The 13,921-nt window shown below is 44.3% G+C and overlaps 5 protein-coding genes across 5 annotated transcripts; all 5 read left to right on the top strand.

The window, feature by feature from the left end:
• Positions 1 to 197: 197 nt before the first annotated feature.
• On the top strand, positions 198 to 1,077 carry L199_001364 (uncharacterized protein; the record flags this gene model as incomplete). The annotated part of the gene is made up of 4 exons (XM_064887119.1): positions 198 to 379; positions 444 to 572; positions 655 to 837; positions 939 to 1,077. The coding sequence occupies 4 exons, from the start codon at positions 198 to 200 to the stop codon at positions 1,075 to 1,077; spliced, it is 633 nt and encodes a 210-aa protein (XP_064743191.1).
• Positions 1,078 to 1,950: 873 nt separating this feature from the next.
• On the top strand, positions 1,951 to 2,852 carry L199_001365 (uncharacterized protein; the record flags this gene model as incomplete). Its single annotated transcript, XM_064887120.1, has 4 exons — positions 1,951 to 2,129; positions 2,191 to 2,319; positions 2,404 to 2,586; positions 2,672 to 2,852. 4 exons carry the CDS (start codon positions 1,951 to 1,953, stop codon positions 2,850 to 2,852), a joined length of 672 nt encoding a protein of 223 aa, XP_064743192.1.
• A 514-nt stretch (positions 2,853 to 3,366) lies between these two features.
• On the top strand, positions 3,367 to 4,362 carry L199_001366 (uncharacterized protein; the record flags this gene model as incomplete). The annotated part of the gene is made up of 5 exons (XM_064887121.1): positions 3,367 to 3,398; positions 3,488 to 3,673; positions 3,751 to 3,894; positions 3,979 to 4,188; positions 4,275 to 4,362. 5 exons carry the CDS (start codon positions 3,367 to 3,369, stop codon positions 4,360 to 4,362), a joined length of 660 nt encoding a protein of 219 aa, XP_064743193.1.
• Positions 4,363 to 5,061: 699 nt separating this feature from the next.
• Positions 5,062 to 6,949, top strand: L199_001367 (uncharacterized protein; the record flags this gene model as incomplete). Its single annotated transcript, XM_064887122.1, has 11 exons — positions 5,062 to 5,122; positions 5,249 to 5,301; positions 5,386 to 5,452; positions 5,528 to 5,635; positions 5,758 to 5,889; positions 6,023 to 6,155; positions 6,240 to 6,324; positions 6,399 to 6,414; positions 6,479 to 6,569; positions 6,639 to 6,707; positions 6,880 to 6,949. 11 exons carry the CDS (start codon positions 5,062 to 5,064, stop codon positions 6,947 to 6,949), a joined length of 885 nt encoding a protein of 294 aa, XP_064743194.1.
• A 704-nt stretch (positions 6,950 to 7,653) lies between these two features.
• On the top strand, positions 7,654 to 13,285 carry L199_001368 (uncharacterized protein; the record flags this gene model as incomplete). Its single annotated transcript, XM_064887123.1, has 16 exons — positions 7,654 to 8,499; positions 8,697 to 9,126; positions 9,307 to 9,810; positions 9,920 to 10,304; positions 10,358 to 10,454; positions 10,520 to 10,832; positions 10,906 to 11,041; positions 11,113 to 11,275; positions 11,362 to 11,497; positions 11,567 to 11,795; positions 11,872 to 12,019; positions 12,096 to 12,352; positions 12,424 to 12,697; positions 12,766 to 12,986; positions 13,059 to 13,176; positions 13,247 to 13,285. 16 exons carry the CDS (start codon positions 7,654 to 7,656, stop codon positions 13,283 to 13,285), a joined length of 4,296 nt encoding a protein of 1,431 aa, XP_064743195.1.
• Between the last annotated feature and the right edge of the window lie 636 nt (positions 13,286 to 13,921).

Here is a 13,921-nt window from a genome sequence, read left to right on the forward strand (position 1 = left end):
ATTCATCTTGGAAGATATACTGTAAAAAGGGAGCTCGTACTTGCCACCGGAGAACGCTTTCACATTATTCCTTCAATTGACTCTTGAATGGCCAGCGCTTTAGCACTTGCACTTCGTCATCAACTCTCCAATGACGATATACCTCACTCATACTATAGGCGACTGTATCGCATGACACAAAGACAGGTCTGAACAGTATGTCGGAGGAAGAAACAGAATTCGGGTACGAATCTTCCAATGCTGATGATGAATCCACAATGTCTGAAATGACTGAATCTCAATTGAGATCAGGCCAGGCAGAAATAAGAGAGATGATGACAAGATTGACTCAGACGCTTGGTGATATTGATTTACATATCAATACGATTGTGGGTACAACGTGAGTACCTCGGATGTTCTTATCTGTTCACTTCAGTCCAGTTAATCTACAGTATATATCGTAGAGATGTAAGTACGGAGGATGGACATAAGTGTCTCGTAGAGAAGATCGACCAAAAGTTGGAAGTACAATCCGAACTTGGTTTCTGTCAAGCCTTTCTAGATGAAAATGGTGTTCATGCAGATCTTCTGAAGTAAGTCATTGTACTCGCACTCTACGTAACTCATACATATAGTATGATTATTGTCGTTAATACCTTGCTTGTGAAACGATAGCTATTACTGTGTCTATTACGCTGGTAATCAACTTGGACATGATACCAATCCGGTGGTCAATGCTTCTAGAGCAGCTGAGCTAGCCAGTAAATCTTTTCTTAGAGAGATAGCTATTAGAGATCGGGAGCTATTTACGGTCGACCGGTCGAAGACCACAAAGCAGATCATGTCGGATATAGCATCGTGAGTTCGGCGTCGACTGGACGATTCCGCAGTGATAAGGTGAAGATCCTGATGTTTCCTGGATGGGGACTGACGCTGTGCCCATTTTCTGTTGAACATAGTGATCTCGCCAATGAAGTGGCTCATACTCAAAGCGATGTGGAGCGCATCAACAGACTTTCCACTTCCCAGGCTATACAATCGTGGATCGCCAGCTTTCCTCCCGAACAGACCCAAACAGCTGAGGATTGGGAAGGTTAAGAGGTAAGGGGTGATGTACTGGAACCTCCTAAATATCTTGGTCAGATTTCGAAAATACCTACTGTATTGTGACCACTCCTAGTACCGCCAAAATATACTGTATAGACAAGGTCACCTTCTTTATCATTCCTCATCCATTCCGTCACTTCCCGTACTTGTCCTTAAGGGATCAGATCCGTGATGAAATCAGCTCAATCCACAAAAAACCATGCAGCACCAAATTCTGTGATATTTCGGAGGAATTGTCATGCTCTTCATATCGAGGTACCCGAGATGCTATCGTAGCTGCCTCTTGCGAACCTACATCCCACTTCCTGTCCTATGCAGCCTCATTACTCTTCATACATCCCTAAACTGATCAGGTCTTCGAGAAGAATGACACATACACTCCCTTGTCCACAGTGCGCACCGCTGTGATATTGTCGATCATGACAAGTTTTCATCCTACCTAGGCGGTGTGGCAAAGTAAGGGAGTTGGAACGCACGCTAAAACCGAAGGTCAACATCGCGAACAAAGGATTTTGCGTATTTTAACTCAAAGGCTCTTTGCGTTGGCACAATCCCTGGATATTCCTGCAGATCCCAAGAGTCTCTGGGGTACTGGGGGCCTTCTCGTACCGATTGGGATACATACTGCACGATGAGAAATTTACGATTCTCTGATCTATATATGTACAGTACAGCACAGCAAAGCTCAAGTTTTCGACTTTTCGCCACTTTCTCACTTGATTCAATCAATTCGTCCTGGTGAAATAAACGATCGATCATAGACGTACGCTATCATTTCAAGCCATAAACAAAAGTTATCGATGTCCATCTCCTAAAAACCGAATCGGGATCCAAATCTCGATTTCACGGAATCACACATTCGACATGTCCGACAATGAACTTGAGATTGATGATCGATCTTCCGTCCATTCTTCCGATTCCGAACCTGAGCTTGAAGAGGGGCAGCAGGAGCGTCAGCAAGGTATACTACGAAGCCAGATACACAACTTGGATGTAAAATCCAGGGGGTTCACTGTTCGTATGAACACTGCAGTGGGGACCAGGTAAGCGCGGGGCAAAAACGATCATCAAGATATATGGTTACTGACAGGACGCCGTACATAGTCTCGCCCAGGATCATGCCACACAAGGTTATGTAGCTCTTTTGCAACAAAGTAAGAACGAGACAGATTCGGAGAAAGAGTTCTACCAAGCGGTTTTAGATCATGGAGGTACACATCAAGATGCTACTGAGTAAGTCAGCTTTGCTCCGTTTAATCCATACCGTAGCTACAGTGTGTGCTGAATGGTGCCGCCCTTGTGGTGGGAATATAACAGCTTTTTGTGTGTCTACTTCTCCCAACATTATTGCGGACAATCTGAAGAGCCTAATATCCAAAGATCCCTAGCAGGGGATCTGGCAAGTATGTCTTATCTCAGAGACACCGTAGAGAGGATCCCGAGAAAAGGATTAGGCGGTATAGTCAAGACTGAGTGGCAATTGATGGTGGAACTCGCAATGTGAGTTTAATGAACATTGCAGAAGGTACTATCTGTATTATAGAGCGGTTCACTAAACTGATCTGTGTGATATGTTCTTGAAAAGAGAATTTGCTAGCCAGGTTGTAAATCGTCCAAGGCTTACCTCCCGGATCGAAGATCTTTCAGAGTCCCGTCATATTCAAGAATGGATCCATCGATGGGAATTCGCTCACGATGGAACTCAGGGGAATAATGACCCCAAAGTTGATTATGAGGAGATGTGGCGGAGAGTCGTCGACCCATGATCTGTACAATACTTGCTTATCCTTTGTACCAAAGGCAGTACGTAACTTTCGTGCATCTCTTCTGAATGCTAGAACAGTATATAAGTCTTGTCGGGATGGATTGTGTCATAATGCATGACCTGTGCAGTCAAGCATGCCACAAAATAGGTCAAGTTGTCTTCCTGACAGTCCTTCAAACTTGTTGCAGCGTAGGGATCCTTTATCAGTTAAAATCCCCTCGCACACTAATCGTACTTTTTGCAATCAGGCGGAATCCGAGAGCATTGCTTGAAGGATCCATTCTTCCTGTGTAAAATATCTCCTTTCTATTTCAGAAGCTGGGTATACTCGCCTTCATAATATGATGTCAGCACGAACAGCGAGGTTTTCGAAATCCCCCTGAATATCTTCGTACATATAGCTTGACCTCCTCTGGGCCTTCAACCCAATTTCTGACCGGCTTGCATATTTGGTAGTCAGTTAACCATCTGAATATCTTATACAGTATTTTGTCTCTTCCTGATCTGCGCCAGTCATGAGTTCCTCACCTGAGCAAGCCGCGAAGAGGTAGGTAAAGGACACAAGCCATTTTTGCCACTCCATCAGATACAACACAGTGCAGTTTGGTATTGTCTGAATGCTGATGCCGTGCTCAGTCGTCGTATAGCAAAAGCCCTCGAAAGTCTCTACGATTCTGTGCCACAAACTCAGGGATCCTCTGCCAGCTCTGGAGGTAAAGCAAAGGCAAATGATACGGCGGATATTTGGGCAAAAAAGAAAGCGGAGAATAACTATTATCTTGCGAACCTTAACATATATATTCCTTTTGTAGGGTCTTCAGAGTCAGAGTGTGTTCGATTTGTCACTTTTATTGCCGTCAGAGTGTTTAGGTGAAGCTATCTGACACTGTTTTCCGCAGAGTGCCTCATCCTGATGATTTAAGTCAAAAGGAGTATCTCTCGCTCTTGGAAGACCAACGACAATTCCGTGTCGATCTGAACAAGAAGCTTGAATTACAACAGAGATTATCAAGTAAAGGGTTCTCCGAAGAGGACAGTGAATGGTAAATGAGACTTCAGCCTCTTACCCACTGCAACTCACAGATCTCGAATGACTGATGTTTCTTATGTTGGTCTTACATTGATAGGTACTTGGACTGCCTATGTTTGGCACCAGCACCATCCAAATTCCCGTTCAGCAACCTTGAAGCCATATTCGCGCAAGAAGTCTCTAGAACAGGTGCAAGGGAAGCTCGTGCTTCACATCTGAGTCTTCATTTCAGAGAGATTGGACTTCCAAGCTACAATACCGACGCAACCAACATGTCCTATGAGGCTGAGCTCACAGCGAAGGTTTTGTGAGTACAATACATCGTACTGTACCTGAGCATGGGCTACAGTATGCTATCATCCAGAGCCTATACTAATGCACTTTGGTTTACAGGCAGACCTCTGACCGATGGAAACGGGACGAGAGTGCTCGCGAGTTGTTCTTCCGAATGAGCGACGCATTGAGCTCGATGGGTAATTGAACGTAAGATTGATGGATCGATGGTTTGTGCTATATAGATATCAATACCTAACTCGAATTGATATTGACTGATCTGACACTACAGTATGCATGAAGCCAAAATCTCAGAGGTTTGTTGAATTGGGATTAGCAGTATCAAATTTCCCGTTCACAATTTGATTACGATTATCTTGTATTGCCTTTCGGGTAAGGTTTCATCCGGGCTCACCACTCCATCATAACACAACCAACCCCCTTGTGATTACTTCTCATCTTTTCAACTGTTTGAGTATTTATCATCGAATGATGATCTGCTGGTGATGAGACTATATGTATGAATAACCAAGAAAGTAGTCCATTGGAGTTCTTCCGGGATAGCCCGTTTTAGCTTGAATCATGAAGGATGAGGGGAACGAGCGATGATGGGGTGATAAACAGCTACTGTGCAAGAAGAGTACGACGACATGTCACATTGGGGATGTACAAATAGATACACAGGCATGTGTCAGGTGATAAAGAATACACATGACAGATTGATCGACAATGGTCCATGGGCATTCCTCATCCATCACTTCTCTTGGTCAGCTATCTTCACCCCATCGATCGATAAGTCTACATACCCCACCAGTCACCATCCATCGGGGTATACTGTGCTACTCGAATAACGTTGGATCAATCATTTCCCGCCAGTGGTATGAACTAGAGAGGAGGATCTATAATTATGTCCTCGTCACCGTCAACAATCACCAAGGTGAATAAGCCTTATCCCTTTTGGTTAGGAGGTAAGCGTCCAAGACCTGTTCCTGTGAACTACATGCACATCCAAGTATGAATATATATAGAGAGGTTATTACTTGCTACGATACACAAGGTATCCACCATGCTGATGTTATCACCATGGTATATAGGTGTAGCAGCTTCCATAGCGGCGAGTATAACTCATCCACTGGATCTGACCAAGGTAGATCCACTCTTCATTCAGCGTGCCATCATCCTCTTCCACTAGACATTGGGGAGATACTGAGGATATGTGATGAATGTAAAGGTCCGTCTACAAACGAGTGGTGATAAAGGGATGATCCAATCTCTCAAGAAGACCGTACATAACAATGGTACGTGTATACCACCCGTCCCCATTCGTTACATTCATGCTTACTGGCTGATGGGTGTGAACGTTATATACGCAGGAACAAGAGGGTTGTTTGACGGACTAACAGGAACATTACTTCGACAAATGACTTATTCAATGACTAGGTTCGCAGCTTATGATTGGGCTAAAGCGGAGGTACATAAAGGTATGTTCATGTTGTACAAACTAATCAAAAGACAAAGCTTACCTTACATAATGTCACTCTCTCGACTTAATCTTCACACTATCCCTCACCCTCCTCTTCTCGGCATCCACATCATACCGCAGGTCCCGGTCCACCACCAGCATGGAAAATGGCTTTAGCAGGATCGATAGCTGGCGGTATAGCAGGGGTGGTTGGAACACCGTTCGAGACGTTGATGGTGAGGATGCAAGCGGATAAGGCGAAACCTGTCGAGCGTGAGTCATCGATTCACTTACAAAACATCCAATAATTCGGTTTTACTGCTCCATGACCTCTCCTGCCGATATATTATCTACCTTCACGTTTGCCCATACTGACTGGCTTATTTGGTCCATTTACCTACTATAGACAGGTATAACTACCGTAACTCTGTTCAAGGATTCTATCGAATGACGTCCGAAGAAGGTATTTCAAGTTGGACGAGAGGGATGGGTCCGAACACGTTCAGGAGTATATTGATGAACATGAGTCAGCTTGCTAGGTGAGTGATCTTTCGTCTGCCATACCTCACTACCTGCTCTCACCTGGATCCGTAGTGATAATGACAATGGGATGATTATCACAGTTACGATTGGTTCAAGCATGAGTTGATAAATACCAAAGTCTTGGAAGATGGTCCGGTATTGCATTTCTTAGCTTCTTTAGGTGCTGTAAGTCCATTACCATCGTATACAAACATCGAGGCAGAATGTAATATACTGATTATATCGTCTAACTGTAACAGGGTACAGTCGCTACGAGTAAGTGATCTTCCAGTGTTCTTCTGATGAGTTTATCCGACTGCTGATGAGATGAGATGAGTAGCCGTCTGTTCACCTGCCGATGTGATCAAATCTAGGATTATGACTGCTCATGGAAAGGGCACATCGAGCACGATGGGTGTGATCAAACAATCGTATGTATCATTCCTTTTTCACGTTGTGAGACACCTGGACCAGGTGCTCAATTTGGATTCTTGACGTAGTCTGGCAAGGGAAGGTGCGATGTTCATGTTCAAAGGTTGGGTACCGGCTTGGACGAGATTACAACCTACGTGAGATCCATCCTTTCTGCTTATTGTGCTGCTTGAGCTGATGAGAGGGTTATACGGGACGAACATACAGGACTATCCTCATGTGAGTCCATTGGATCGCTGATCAAGATATTCATAATGGAAGGTTAACTCGATCAGGGGGCGCATGAACGCTGATATGCATTGCCAATAGTTTCTTGACTCTCGAACAACTGAAGAAAGGAGTCGATGTCTACCGAAAAGCAGGAGGTCAATTGCTGTAGCGACAAGGGAGATGAGGTCAATGGGTGTATTCAGTTTACGGTTGTTCATGTTTCGCTTGTGTATTTGGTTCGGTTCTGTAGAAGATACAGGTATATAATCTAGTCGTGTAGTAACTTTCATGTATGTTCCATGCTATGTCCCATCGTTCAGTGGGTGTTCTGACTGTTAGTTTTAAGCTTAACACCTACACCGGGGGCCGATCCAGGCACGAGCCAAACATCACCCTGGTCACAGCACGGCCAACTGGTCACAGATCTCCGTCCCATCGATTCATATAGATTCATCTTGATCCATTCCCTGCCAAACTGCATGGTGCAAGTGGGACGATAACCCACTGTGCGCTCTCTCTCTCCTCGCATTCACATTCACAATCACAATCACATCCATTTCATGGATATCCCAGGTACGAAGAAATCGACTGCCGGGTGAACGCGCGTCAAAGGGGGTTAGTACTTTGGGACTATCACAAACTCTCCGATCAGACTATTCCAAGATTCGGAGCCGACAGAGTGAGTCATCGTCAATGTCACTGTCACCAGGAATACATGTAAAAGTAGGATAAGCCATGAGCTGATACAATGGGTTGACCGTTCAACAGTTCCCAACTCATATAAATCATCTTTGTCGCTTCACATCTAACGGTCAATACAAATACACTACACCAGAATCCAGTATCAATTGCCCTTGCGCACACCGACCCATCATGTCTTCTCAACCTCGATTGGGGGATGTGACCGATCCATCTCAACCTCCCCTTCGACCAGACAGTCCCTCCAACCCCGCTCATCAACCATCCGCAGACAATGTAGTCACTGAAGGTACAGTGGCTAATGAAAAGTTCAACTTGAACCAAGACACCAAGACTATCCCCGGTGGTATACCCTTCCCTACCACTATGGGAGCCACCGTCGGTCCACCACCTCCTCCCGTGCTCCCATTATCCCATGAATCCCATGGAAGCTCATCTGGATCTACGTCTGCCGTAATCAATGAGAAACCCGAGAAGAGAAAGGGATCAATAGGGGAAGAATCATCATCATCTACCAACAAGAAACATCCACAATCCAAGAAAGGTTTGTTCGCCAGATCGAAAAAGACCAAAGAGATTGACGAGAAGAAATCCAAGGAGAAAGAAGATGAAGCCAACCTACTACCGCCCGTATCATTCTTTGCCCTATTCAGATTTTCGACTCCAATAGAGATGGTTGGAATGGTGATCGGTCTGATATTGGCAGTTGCTGCCGGTGCCGCTCAACCATTAATGACGTTGATTTTCGGAAGGTTGACAACTAGTTTTACAAATTATGCTGTCATTGCTCAACAAATATCTTCTTCTGGATTGACCTTGAGCCAAGATCAATTAGACCAACTGCAATCCGCCAAAGATGACTTGAAGACACAATCGGGTCATAATGCCTTGTACCTCATGGCTATAGGTGTGGGAATCTTCTTGACTACTTGGGTGTATATGTTTATCTGGAATGTCACGGGTGAACTGAATTCGAAGAGGATTAGAGAGAAGTATCTGAGGGCGGTTCTAAGGCAAGAGGTGAATGGAAACCTACCTCGTCGATTCGTCGTCTGCTGTCTTTCCCCGCTACAAAAATCTGTCGCATAAGCTGCCTGTCCATACTCTCGTCTTCCTATGGAGCTCTTACAACGGATGTACCTCTCTTCATACTCATAACCCATCTCCATCAGTTTTAACATTGGACTATAGCTAACGTACCGATTCCCTTACCTTAGATCGCATACTTTGACGACCTCGGCGCAGGAGAAGTGGCCACCCGTATTCAAACAGACTGTCATCTAGTCCAAGAAGGAACATCAGAGAAGATCGCTTTGATCGCTCAATTCCTCGGCTCTTTCGTGGCAGGTTTCGCACTGGCTTTCGCTCGGTCATGGAGATTGGCATTGGCATGTTCGGCCATTTTCCCCGTCATTATCATTGCGGGCGGAATCATGATGACGGCAATGTCGAGATTCGGTACGGGCGCTTTGGAGCATATTGCCAAAGCTGGTTCGTTGGCTGAAGAAGTTATTGGAAGTATTAGAACCGTACAGGCATTCGGTAAACAAAAGATTTTGGGCCAGAAATTTAATGATCATATTGAATTGAGTAGGAAAGCAGGTAGGAAAGGAGCTTATATCGAAGCTGCTGGTCTAAGTGTCATGTGTGAGTTGAACTAGATCCATCTTATCGTCGATTCGGAAGCAAGTGTGACAATTACAAATCCATCTAAAGATATGTCTTGCCCACTTGTAATCGATATTAATGGAAGATCCTATCATCACCTTATCAACCTCAGAGTGCACTCATATTGCATGGATAATCACTGACTCTCTGCTAAATTAGTCTTCTCGATCTACTCCGCATACGCTCTTGCATTCTTCTACGGTGGTATCCTCGTCACCCAAGGTCGAGCAGACAGTGGAATCGTCATCAACGTATTCATGTCCGTCTTGATCGGTGCATTCTCCATGGCAATGGCCGCACCGGAAATGGCAGCCGTCTCTAAAGCTCAATCAGCCGCTGCGAAATTATTCGCCACTATTGATAGAATCCCCCTCATCGATTCAGCAAGTATCGAAGGTCTTAAACCCGACATTGTACATGGTGAAATTACATTTGAAAATGTCAAATTTCACTATCCCTCTCGACCTAATATTCCCATCCTCAAGGGTCTCACTACAACTTTCCAAGCTGGTAAGACTTTCGCACTTGTGGGCGCAAGTGGGTCGGGTAAATCGACGGTCGTCAGTCTGGTAGAAAGGTTCTACGACCCTATCCAAGGAAGTATCAAGCTAGATGGAGTAGAAATTAGGGACTTGAACTTGAAATGGTTAAGACAACAAATCGGTAAGCTACCTCTCTTGCTCACACCACACCTGCTTACACCGACTCTTCCCGTACGACATCCACACGTTCGCAACATCTTTGGTTCAGGTTTGCTGATGATGTATACTAGGTCTCGTCTCACAAGAACCCACCTTGTTCGGTACCACCGTCCGAGGTAATGTCGAACATGGTCTGATCGGATCGAAGTGGGAGAACGCTACCGATGCTGAAAAGTTCGAACTAGTCAAGAAAGCATGCATCGATGCCAATGCTCATGACTTCATCATGAAGTTGCCCAACGGATACGATACAATGGTAGGAGAACGAGGAATGCTATTATCAGGTGGACAAAAACAAAGAGTGGCTATTGCCAGAGCAATCGTCTCAGATCCTAGAATCTTGTTGTTGGACGAAGCTACTAGTGCATTGGACACGCAGAGTGAAGGCATCGTACAAGATGCTTTGGACAAAGCGGCTATGGGTAGAACGACTATCACTATCGCTCATAGATTATCGTGAGTGCATATCGCTGTTCGTACTGCTCAGGTGCTGACATATGTTACCATAGAACTATTCGAGACGCTGATAGGATTCTTGTCATGGGTGGTGGTGAAATCTTGGAGCAAGGTACACATAACGAGTTGCTCGCCAATGAGAACGGACCTGTGAGTGCTTTTCCCTTAAATCGCCATCCCAAGTGCCCATTGCTGATTGTAACTACCTCAAATAGTACGCACAACTCGTTGCCAACCAGAAATTAGCTCAAGAAGCCGTCGAAGATTCTCTGAAAGTGACGCCACCCGAAGATCAAGCTCTCTCCCGAGTGAAGAGCACTCCAGCTGCTGATTCGCCAATCAAGGAGAAAGAGTTCTCCGAATTGAAGAGAGCTATCACAGGTCGATCATTAGCTAGTGCCGCTTTGGACGATATCACAGCTCGAAGAGAGGCTGAAGCATTGGAAGAAGATAAATTACCCAGTTCTTTTGGCATGTACTTGAGATTGTTGAAATTGAACTCTAAGCAGAAAAATTGGTATTTCTTCGGTAAGTGTCCCTTGTTGTTTTTGTCCGACCTACCCAGAAGGAATCCAACTCACATAGGAGATGTGGGTTGCAGGTACTATTGGGGCGATCTGTTCTGGAATGGTATATCCTGCTTTGGCGATCTTGTTCGGTTACGCACTGGCAGATTTCCAAATTCAAGGATTTGATGGTTGGCAAGGTGTTTTTAGACATGCTCTAGATCGGAAAGCGTAAGTTTTTTTCCCTCGTTCAACCGTGAGTCTCGATCTTCACTGATCTGTCTTGACGATCCATCGTGCAGTCTCTGGTATTTCGTTACTGCTATTCTGGCTTTCGTCGCTACATACACCCAAGTGGTAGCTTTCTCTGGTACAGGATGGGATCTCAATGCTAAGTTGAGAACTGAGAGTTTCAGAGCTGTTTTGAGACATGATATCGGATGGTTCGATGAAGACCAAAATTCCGTGAGTAGCCTTACCAACATCACTATCAAGTTCTGTTCTGTATGGCTCGGAAAAGCTGATGCAGAAAATTATATTCTTGTCATCAGACTGGAGCTGTCACTTCCAATCTCGCTGAGAACCCTCAAAAGGTGCAAGGTCTATTTGGAGTCACGTTGGGAACGATCGTACAATCTTGCGCAACCTTGATGGGTGGTTGTATTATCGGTTTATGTTTTGGTCCTCGTAAGTAATCAAGGCTTACCTCTGAGTTCGATTATATACAATTGCTGACTGTTCGTATTTTCTCCATAGTTCTCGCTCTTATCGGTATAGCCTGTATTCCGCTCTTGGTGTCAGGTGGATATATTCGTCTCAAAGTAGTGGTGCTCAAGGATCAAAAGATGAAAAAGCTACATGCTTCCTCAGCTCATTTGGCATCTGAAGCTGCTGGCGCGGTCAGGACTGTGGCTTCATTGACGAGGGAGGACGACGTTGATAGAATCTATTCTACCGCTTTGAGGGAACCTATGAAAGTCAACTTGTAAGTGTTCCTATCTAGCTAACGCATCAGAAAACGAACCCAAACTATAGGTACTGATATTGCGGCCGATGTGTAGCCGAACATCCGTCAAATCGCAAGCTCTCTACGCTGCCAGTCAAGGTATCACATTCTGTATCATCGCTTTGGTCTTTTACATTGGTGCCTTGTGGATTATAAGTGGTCGATATGGTACAAGTCATTTCTTCACTGTTTTGACGTCTGTTGTAAGTCTTCAACCTTTCACCCCATCATCTTTGCTTGTCCATAACTCATCTTCATGTTCACCGCATAACCGAATAGATCTTCGCGTCTATGCAAGCAGGAAATGTGTTCACGTTCGTTCCCGATGCTTCCAAAGCGAACTCATCCGCTGCGTCAATCTTCAGATTAATGGACAACGAACCTGAGGTGGATCCCGATTCTTCTGAAGGGTTGAAATTGGATCATGAACATGTCAAAGGTCATATCAGGATTGAAGATGTACATTTCAGGTATCCTACTAGACCAGGTGTGAGGGTTTTGAGGGAATTAAACATTGATGTACCCGCTGGAACTTAGTAAGTTGTTCAAACTGCATGCCCTACTCGTAACTTGATTGTTAACGTATGTTCACTTTCCTTGACTACAGTGTTGCCTTGGTCGGTCCATCAGGATGTGGTAAATCCACTACAATCCAACTTCTCGAACGATTCTATGATCCGTTAATTGGACGGATCACACTAGACGGAGTAGATATCAAAGAATTGAACGTATCGAATTTCAGGGATCAAGTTGCTTTGGTATCTCAAGAACCAACTTTATACGCTGGTACGATCAGATTCAACATTTTACTTGGAGCGAACAAATCTATGGAGGAAATCACACAAGAGGAAATTGAGAATGCTTGTAAAGATGCTAACATTGTGAGTCTACCTTACAATACCTCGTGTCCTCCTATGAGATTTGTTGACTAAGTGTGTTTTGATGATAGTACGATTTCATCATGTCCCTTCCTGATGGGTTTGATACAGAAGTAGGAGGTAAAGGATCACAATTATCTGGAGGTCAGAAACAGCGTATAGCCATTGCACGAGCATTGATTAGAAACCCCAAGGTTTTGCTGTTAGACGAAGCGACGTCTGCGTTGGATAGTCAAAGTGAAAAGGTCGTACAGGAAGCGTTGGATAAAGCTTCAAGGGGAAGGACCACCATGTGAGTGTCTAACGTCTGACCAATATGTAAAGCATGTGGGATGCTGAATGGTTTGATACCTTGGGTGAATAGTGCAATTGCACATAGACTATCGTCGATCCAACGTTCAGATCAGATTTATTATTTCGCTGAAGGTAAAGTGGCCGAACATGGAACTCATCAGGAGTTATTAGCTAAGAAAGGAGGTTATGTGAGTGATCAAATTCCCATTGGTCATTTCATTCATTGCTGATGTCTGTTGGGGGTCTGGGTGGGAATAGTACGAATTGGTACAAATGCAGAATCTCAGTAGACAGTAGAGGGAGAATACTACTGAGGAATCTTCATTCATGATGTTGACATCGGCTCTGTTCAGATCATTACTCGAGTATACATTATTCACTCTAAATTATACACTCATCATCAATTATAATTCGTTTGCGTGATTTTGATTTTGATTTTAGACGTCACGATACATGCGTGTTATATAATTATAGTATATTGTAGCTGTATCGCGATATCCACCTACCATGCTCAAAATCGAACAAACATTTTGGACCCTTTGTGTACCCGTCCAGGACGCCAGGAACATGTGGTTATTAACCCCTTCACGTTATGCTCAATGTGTATGACTAGGCATCGAGCGGAAATCACCAATCACCAATCACCAATCACCGAGCGATGAGCATTAACTTAAAGTAAAGTAACTGGTAAGTTTCTTTGTAGGTCTAGATTTAGCAAGAAAGAGAGTCAAAGTGGAACGATTACAGTTGGTAATGTTAACAAATCATGCATACTGTAACTTTGAATTATAAACGACACATAAGATGAGAAATAACAGAGGACAGACAATCACAGAGGAAGACAAGTAGGAAAAGAGACGATTATCATATACTTTTGATTACTGACAGACTAATACCAAATGACAGAAAGGAAGGAATCCGTCCGAAATCCGA

This window comes from Kwoniella botswanensis, chromosome 1 (assembly GCF_036426115.1).
Source record: "Kwoniella botswanensis chromosome 1, complete sequence".
In the NCBI taxonomy this organism is placed as follows: Eukaryota; Fungi; Basidiomycota; class Tremellomycetes; order Tremellales; family Cryptococcaceae; genus Kwoniella; species Kwoniella botswanensis.